Here is an 8,826-nt window from a genome sequence, read left to right as displayed (position 1 = left end):
TTCTTCTTCTTCTTCTTCTTCTTCTTCTTCCTCTTCCTCTTCCTCTTCCTCTTCCTCTTCCTCTTCCTCTTCCTCTTCCTCTTCCTCTTCTTCCTCTTCCTCTGCATATCAACCCTTGTCTTCCTTGGTTTCCCGCCAAACCTGCTTAGCTTTCAAGCTCTGACAAGCTTGGGCTAGTCTGGGCTATTCATCTGTCTAATCTTGTCCTGCTTTTCCTCCAAGGAAATCGGGGCAGCGCACGTGCCTTATTCTCCCTTCCCCATTGTATCTGCTGGGTACGTGCAGCCATTAAGAAGTAATTACAAACACTGTTTGAAGACCAACCGACAGGTGTTTGTGTTCAATGACTTCATAGGTTTGCCAAATGGCCTGCTTAGGCAGATGCCAGAATTGGCAGGGGAAGGCATTTATGAGCTGGGAGCCACATGTGGTCATTTGTTCATTGCTACTGATCGAACTGTTGCGAAGGCCAGCTCAAAGACTAGCAGCAACTCTACTAGTATTATAAGCAGCACAGGGGTGGGGGTGGAGTTCGGCATGACTCTTCACACAATGCATGTCTGCCACTGAGCTCATGCATGTCCTCACTAATCCCGTCTCCCTGAAATATCTGCTTTTTAACAACACAAGCATTTTCTGTCAAGCCATTTCCCACATGCAAGCGCAACACTTTCCCATGTGCATGTACAAAATGATAGGATCACAGTGCAGAACTTTGAGATCCCCAGTTTTGCTTTGATTTTTAAGTAAGTGTCCAGCCCTCAAGAGTGGCTTGAAGGTCAGTGTATTAATCCAGTGTATTGGGCACTTATGAAAACAAGTTGGGAGGCTGAGCCCTGGTGCATATCGAGCCCCGAAAGATACGGCTGTAGCAACAGGAGAGGAAAATGAGTATGACTCATTAGCTTCTAAACCAAATAGAGGCACAGAGATATAGCAGGAGAGGAAGGCCATTGAGTCAGACCTGGTGGGGCCATGGCTCTGTATCTGCTTTACAAACAGAAGGTCCCAGGTTCAACCCCCAGTATCTACAGCCAGAAGATCATTGGATATGAAAGATCCTGCACTTCTGGAGAGCCTCTGCCCATCAGGACAGAGAACACAGAGCTTGGCAGTCTAATGTGTTGGCTCTGTATAAGACAGCTTCATGTGTTCAGGGTGTTACCCTGTTCTAGCTTGGGGGCTTTGGATCTGTGTCCTGTGGCACCCTGGGAGAATGGGGTTCTTCCAAGAGAAGATCAGTCCTTGTTGACAGCCCCCCCCCCAGAATAATCCCCAGAATCATCTGCCAAACACAGGGTTCTACAACAGGCAAGTTGGGAAGAAAGTATCATAGGAACATAAGAAGAGCCCCACTGGATCAGACCAGTGGTCCATCTCGTCCAGCATCCTGTCCGACACAGTGGCCAGTCAGTTACTATGGAGGGCCAACAACAAGGCATAGAGGCTGAGGCCTTCCCCTTCTGAAGTCCAACAATGCTTGCTAGCTGTTGTATTTAGACAAGAGCTTACTGCAGGCAAGCGAAGAGTTCTCAGCAAGGTTGCAGCAGGCTTGCAAACAGGATATGATGCCTTTGAGATTTCTGGCCTTGATGTCTCAGTTCAGCCAATCTGTTGGTATCAGGAGAAGGAAGCTTTCCTACTTTGGGGGGCAGGGGAGGGCAGAAGAGGCATTTTGTCTCCCCCACAGTTCTGAAGCATCTCCCTGCCTCTTTGTCCAGGCGTTCAGCAGAGCTCACCGGATCGGGCAGAACAAGAAAGTGATGATCTACCGCTTTGTGACGAGGGCCTCTGTTGAGGAGCGCATCACCCAGGTGGCCAAGAGGAAGATGATGTTGACGCATCTGGTGGTGCGCCCGGGCCTCGGCTCCAAGTCCGGCTCCATGACCAAACAAGAGCTGGATGATATCCTGAAATTTGGAACGGAAGAGCTCTTCAAGGATGATGTTGAAGGTGTGGAGGAATGGCCATGGTCCAGGGGTTCATTGGGATGTGACAACAAGTGTCTTCAGGGGTTAGGTTGATTTGGGAGGATCAAAACCTGAGATTCAGTGATAGGATGAAGAAGAGGCAGGGAAGGGGGTGGCTGGCTTGATGCTAGATCAGGAGGGTGCCCCTGAGGAAATATGTCTGCGTACGTTTGGAGAACTTGAGGTGAAAGTGCAGCAAGCAGAAAATCCTGATCCATCAACTAGGCCAGGGGTACCCAACATGGTGCCCATGTGTGGCATGGTGCACACTGACACTTTTTCTGGTGCCCACCAAGTGTTTTTAGAAAATGGGCAGGGCCAGTGGGGCTTTCGCCCAGCAGGGCTTCTGATTGGCCATTGGAAATTTGATTGGCTGTGCAGACTTTTTTTTTTTTTAAAGGATCTTCTCTGTGTGACTGAAGGTAAGCTGTGTAGGCACAAGGAGATATTTTAAAATAATATATTCCTTTTAAAAGGCATCCTGTTAAACAGAGCTTCTGCCTGAAATGTTGCAGAGTTGATATTAGAGTTGGCTCTGACTCCCATGGCAGCCATCTTGTACTTGCATCCACCTCGTGGGTTGGCCAGCTGGGTGAATCTTTTGTCTGGTACTTGAAGGGTTCTGCTTCTAGGCCTGCAACTGGTACCATATCACATCAGCGGGATGAGGGCTTTGGCTCGGCTACTCTAAGGTGCTGCGAAGCAAGGTTGGGAGGAAGGGGCACTTCTTTGTTTTGTGCTTGGGAAGAATCCGTCTTGACTGATGCTCATTCTCTGCTCCCTTTGTTCTCAGGTATGATATCTCAGGCCCAGCGCATTGGACTGCCTGAGGCCATGACCCCTTTCTCGGAGACCCCAGCCTCTAAAGGGGTGACGGTGACTCCTGGTTTGAAGAAAAAACATGGCGGTACCCCACCTGGTAAGTGACTCGTGAAGGCAGGAGGGCTGCTCAGCTGTCCGTCCCCTCTCAGGTTGGTGTTATGCTTGGCCTTTGGGTATTGGAAATGTGTGTGGAACCTCCCGTGTGCGCAAGCTGCCCTGTGGTGAATCAGAGTGTCAGAACCAGCAGCTGCCTAGGTGACGAGGGTGACAGGATGAAATGGGCAGGGCAGGAGAAGGCAGAGTCAAAGCTGAAGGCCCCTCCTGTAGTGATAGAATTAGCCGTTTAACAAAATTCCATTATCTTAGGGCGAGTCCACAAATTACTAGTTCCTTAACACTTTTCAGTGTTGTGGACTTGCCCTAAGATCAGCTAAGAAGACCCTTGCTGGATCAGGCCAGTGGTCCATCAAGTCCAGCATCCTTTATCATGCAGTGGTCAAGCAGTTACTCTGAAGGGCCAACAACAGTGCATAGAGGCTGTGACCTTCCCCTGTTGTTGCCCCCTTGGCACTAGTATTCAGAGGTTTACTGCCTCGGAATGTGGAGGTTCCATTGGTTCAGGTAACCTTGGTTCAGGCTTAGAGTCCTCTTGAAGATACTTTTAGTTGCTCTTCATATTCCTTTTACGTTGTTCCTCAAATTGGTAATCTTATTTGTGAATCCAAAAATATCACATATCCCCTCATGGTTCAGACCAAAGACCAAGCCTTTACAGGGTTCAGGCAGCACAGAGTGGAATTCTGGGAGACAAGAGGCCAGACAATGTGAGGCCGCTGCTGTCAGTCTCCCATAATCCAGATGAGCGCAATGGGCCACAAGCGCAAACTGAGGAGCCTTTGATTCAAATCAAAACAATTAACTGAAATAGAATTTTTCTAGGTATGTTTTGTTTCTGTTTATCGAAGGCCCTGGTCACACGGGCCGGAAAATGCGGGGGGGGGGGGAAGCGTGGCTGTTTACCCCGGAACAAAATAATGCGCGGCCGCCCAATCACACGTCCCGTCGAGGTCCCGTGGTTAGGGGGGAGGTGCCGCTCACACGACTATCCTGCAGCGCAGCAAAGAAGCGGCGTGGCGCGATCACACCAGCAATCACTAGGCACTGCTTCCGTGGCAAACGGGATGTTTTTTTTTAACCGAAGTTTGTGCATATGCATGATTGTTTGTGCGCATCCCATGACGACAAAAAAAAAAACCTAGCCGGTTTGTGATGGGACTAGAACGGGACGCGATCAGATGCCCGCCCTTGTCCCGTGTTTCTGGAAACTAGTACATCGTAAGTACTAGTTTTTTAATCCGCATCTTCGGCAGGAAGCCTCGGGATAGCCACGGGAGCACTACGCTTCCCAGACGTTGCGGTGTGATCGCGCCCGGAAAATCCACCTATCATCCGTATCTTCAGCGCGGCAAAAGCTCCTTGTGAACGGGACCTATCACAAGTATAGTCTTTTGTTAATCTAACACAAGTAAAAGGTTGAATAATACCTTCGAATAGCAATAACTAGGTCGGCCAGGCCTGCCCTGAGCTCATCTGTGGGGCCTCTCCATGGAATGTTGCCAGCCTCCAGGTGGGGTCTAGAGATCTCCCAAAATTAGAACTGATCTCCAGGCAACAGAGATCAGCTCCTCTGGAGAAAATGGCTGCTTTGGAAGGTGGGCTTTATGGCCCGATGAGGTCCCTTCCCGCCTTTCCCAGGCTCCACCCCCAAAATCTCCAGGTATTTTCTAACCCAGAGTTGGCAATCCTGTCTCCAATGCTGCTTTGCTTTCACGAAGATTCTAGGCTCTAGTTTTTGTTCCTCGCTGGTCCTGCCAAGGCAGGCCCGTTCACCTCACAGACGCCGCTCTGCTCCTCGGTGTGCTTTCTGCTGCTCAGTTCTTTCTTTCGCCTCAGCCAGCTTGCTTTCCCTCACAGGTGACAACAAAGACGTGGAGGACAGCAGCGTGATCCATTACGATGATGCGGCCATCTCGAAGCTGCTGGACCGCAACCAGGATGCAACTGACGACACGGAGCTCCAGAACATGAACGAATATCTCAGCTCTTTTAAAGTGGCCCAGTATGTTGTGAGAGAAGAGGACGGTGTGGTAATGTGCCCAGCATAATGGATTTCCTTTGGTCTTCTCAGTTTTAGACATTTTTTTTAAAGAACATATTATATGTTCCTCTTCACATCCTGAGGTAGCTTGTGATCACTAGAATCTACAGGACCAACACCCTCATGTTTTAAAACCAACATAGCAAAAATGAACGGCACAAATGAATTTACTAACCACTAGCTGTAGTAAAATTCACCTGCCCTGCAGAACATCGCTCCATAGTCTGGTGGCTTTCAAACTTTCAGGCTTCACAGAACCTTTCTGCTTGGGAGCTGAGGAACCCTGTTTGTGTGTTGCGCATTCTAGTGAACACACAATTCACTGAGGGTGTTGGCCTCACCTATTGGGCCTTACCATTGCTCTGGGGGAACCAAGAGTGCACCCAGAACACTTGCTCAGTGCTTACATTGGGTTTGCACACTTTGAAAGGGGATCAGTAATGGTGAGCAGACTGAGGTGCAAGAATCTTCTCTACCTTTACTGAACTTCTTGTTGCATTTAGGAGCATGCCTTCTCAGTGGTAAGTAATTTAGAAGCTGTAGAAGCACACTCACAGCAGGGGCAGACGTTGATATTGCATAGGCAGCGATGAGATACGTACAATGTGTTGTGTAAATACAGGATATTCCAGAAGATTTGTTGTTTTTAGTTCCTCTTAACAAAAATGACAGAGAGTTTGAGGGCATCTAAAAAAACCTGAATGTCAGCTCATGAAAGTCTGGTGGTGGAGAGTGCCGTCAGGCTGCATCTGACTCATGGTGTCCCCGTGGGGTTTCCAGAGCAAGAGATGAACAGTGGTGGTTTGCCATTGCCTGCTGCTGTGTAGCACCTTGCTGGCCTCCCATCCAAGTTTGAGCCAGGGCTGACTCTGCTTCACTTCTGAAATCTGATAGGATCAGGCTAGCTCGGGCCGTCCAGGTCAGGGCTGTGAAAGCTTCTTCCGCAAAATATTTGAGGATGTCTGGGGATGGAGGCTTTCTTGTCCTTGATCAGTGGTCACTCTGGGAGAAGGCATTAAAAGAGCAGCTGCAACAGCTAAGCAGGGATTTCTGGGAGAGGTGCGGCTCCTAGAAGGGGATGTATTGGTCTCCAGAATGTCTCCTGACCTCCCTTGAGAAGGATTCTCCTGGGAAGCCAGGAAGTGTGAGGGGGCATGTGGGGCTTTACCATCCTTCGATGAGGACACATTTGGCTGCTCACTCCCGTCTCTGAATGATGGGGACCAACAGGAGGAGGAAGGCTGTGGTGCACACAGACCCCTTTCCCTTTTCATCTGAGGCCATGGAAAAGGGCCACATAGTCCTCTCTGCAGAGGGAAGGCAGAAAAACCCCTAATAAATAAAGAACAGATACCAAGTTGCACTGAGGTCTATGGAGGCAAACATGCAAGTCATGGCAGTAACTGGGATCTGACTGGAGAGGATGGTTGTTATGCTTCTTTGAGAATCCTTGATCTCCCCCCATACTTGGGTGTAATATATCCTCCCATCGTCTTTTGTGGTTGCAGGAGGAAGTGGAGCGTGAAATCATCAAGCAAGAGGAGAATGTGGACCCTGATTATTGGGAGAAGCTGTTGAGGCACCACTATGAACAGCAGCAGGAAGATCTGGCACGGAATCTTGGGAAGGGCAAGAGAGTCCGCAAGCAGGTCAACTACAACGACGCATCACAAGAGGACCAAGGTAAGGCTGAGGTTCTAAGGGGCCAGGTGGGCCTAGCCGGGCAGTTGGGGCACTGCTCTGACATGGCTACTGTTCTACACCAGTAAACACTCTTTTGATGCTAAAAAGCCCATCTTGCGGATAGGCAAGATCCTTGTGATTGGGTGAGTTTCCATTGCGAGGAGGTTCCACAGGTGGGCAGTGACAGCTCCATACAGTCTTGTTTTCTGCTCTGTTGTTTTATTCCAGGGGCTGTACTCATTGTTCAGCTCCACTGAGTTCTCAAAGTGGAGGGCACTTTAAAACACACATTTAAGATATCCTCAAATTCCAAAACGGTAACTTAAAATCTGTAGCATTATCTTACCAGTAGGGAGAGTTATACACTCTTAGATCTTTAATCGCCCATCTAAATGAGCCTGGCTCTTGAATCTGGCAGATCTCAAGTGGTCATGAGTTCCCTCCTTGCATGATTGTGGCAGAAAATGTTCTGTTAATTGTCAAAGGCAGCTATCTGAATTATTCAGGTACAGATCCTTGCCTGGTTGCCTAAGATGAGTGTGCGTTGCCTGCAGGCGACCAGGCTAGGAAGCTTTTGTACATTGCCGTTGATCTTTTTCTTTCAGGCTGTGATAAAAACTACTTGTGAAAAGGTGGGCTAGTAAAAACATTAATGGGCCAGTAACATATTTGCAAACTGGCCCAGGGGAGCTGCCATTTGTAATTTAGTTTGGAGAAGAGGAGATTGAGGGGGGACATGATTGCTCTCTTTAAATATTGGAAAGGCTGTCATTTGGAAGAGGACAAGGAGCGGTTCCAGTTGGCAGCAGAAGATAGGACCTGAAGCAACAGGTTTAAATTACATGCAGAAAGGTATTGGCTGGATATTAGGAAAAACGTTTTCACGGTCAGAATGGTTCAAAGGTGGACTCAGCTGCCTAGGGAGGTGGTTGGCTCCCCTTCACTGACCGCTTTCAAGAAGAGTCTGGACGAATAGTTGTCAGAGATGCTTTAGGCTGGTCCTGCATTGGGCAGGGGGTTGGACTAGATGGTCTGTATGGCCCCTTCCAACTCTGTGATTTTATGATTCATTTGCCCCATTTGGGGAAACTTATGTGTAGTCTGTTTGTACATGTGAGTTTTCCCATTGGGCATACAGCTGTTCCCTAGAGCCATTTCAGGTTGGGAAAATGGAAGAGAGAGGAGAAGCCCAACCGTCCACCTCCATATCCCAGTCCACATTAGGCTCTCCCACACCTGAGAACTAAGTTTACAGAAGTGACTGGGGGCTCTGAACACGTATCTCCCAACAGACACCTGGTCTGTCTGGACCTGGGACAGACCTGGAAGCAAATGTGAGGTCAGGCCCTAATTCGTGCTGCGGTGGATTCCTTCTTGCCCCACTGAGAACTCCACATCCTCCTCTTTCTCTGCAGAGTGGCAAGATGAGCTCTCCGACAACCAGTCGGAGTATTCTATCGGCTCCGAAGATGAGGACGAAGATTTTGAGGAGAGGCCGGAAGGTCAGAGTGAGTCTGGGGTTTATTACTCTCTTGATGGCTTGAGCCCGGGCTGTAGAGTTTCAGGAAGCACAAGGCTGTTCTCCCAGTTTGGTGTAGTGGTGTAGAGCCAGTTTGGTGTAGTGGTTAAGTGTGCAGACTCTAATCTGGGAGAACCGGGTTTGATTCTTGAGGAGAGGCCGGAAGGTCAGAGTGAGTCTGGGGTTTATTACTCTCTTGATGGCTTGAGCCCGGGCTGTAGAGTTTCAGGAAGCACAAGGCTGTTCTCCCAGTTTGGTGTAGTGGTGTAGAGCCAGTTTGGTGTAGTGGTTAAGTGTGCAGACTCTAATCTGGGAGAACCGGGTTTGATTCCCCGCTCCTCCACTTGCACCTGCTGATGTGACTTTGGGTCAGTCACAAGCTCTGGCACAGCCGTCCCTGAAAAAGAGCAGTTTGTGTCAGAGTTCTCTCAGCCCCGCCCACCTCACAGGGTGTCTGTTGTGGGGAGGGGGAGGGAAAGGAGTTTGTAAGCTGCTCTGAGACTCCAAGTGAAGGGCGGGGTATAAATGCAATCTCCTCTCCTCCTCCTCCTCCTCCCTGTAACTGTGGGGCTGGATCCCATAGATTAATTCTAGTATCAGAAAGAATTCTGTTGAGAGCTGATGTGGTGCAGTAGTTAGACTGTCGGACTAGGATCTGGGAGACCCGGGTTCTA

At 49.2% G+C, this 8,826-nt stretch overlaps 1 protein-coding gene across 1 annotated transcript in view; it reads left to right on the top strand.

The window, feature by feature from the left end:
- CHD5 (chromodomain helicase DNA binding protein 5) overlaps window positions 1-8,826 on the top strand; it is an 85,380-nt gene that overhangs the window by 46,079 nt on the left and 30,475 nt on the right. The window contains exons 23-27 of the mRNA XM_015429816.1: window positions 1,722-1,953; window positions 2,764-2,889; window positions 4,767-4,939; window positions 6,459-6,633; window positions 8,049-8,141. Coding sequence (XP_015285302.1) covers window positions 1,722-1,953; window positions 2,764-2,889; window positions 4,767-4,939; window positions 6,459-6,633; window positions 8,049-8,141 — 799 coding nt within the window. The remainder of the gene's footprint in view (window positions 1-1,721; window positions 1,954-2,763; window positions 2,890-4,766; window positions 4,940-6,458; window positions 6,634-8,048; window positions 8,142-8,826) is intronic.

The sequence above is a fragment of the Gekko japonicus genome, unplaced genomic scaffold (assembly GCF_001447785.1).
Source record: "Gekko japonicus isolate JY-2015 unplaced genomic scaffold, Gekko_japonicus_V1.1 scaffold1166, whole genome shotgun sequence".
NCBI classification, from domain to species: domain Eukaryota; kingdom Metazoa; phylum Chordata; class Lepidosauria; order Squamata; family Gekkonidae; genus Gekko; species Gekko japonicus.
Note: the sequence above shows the minus strand (reverse complement) of the source record. Positions and strands in the feature narration are given on the sequence as shown.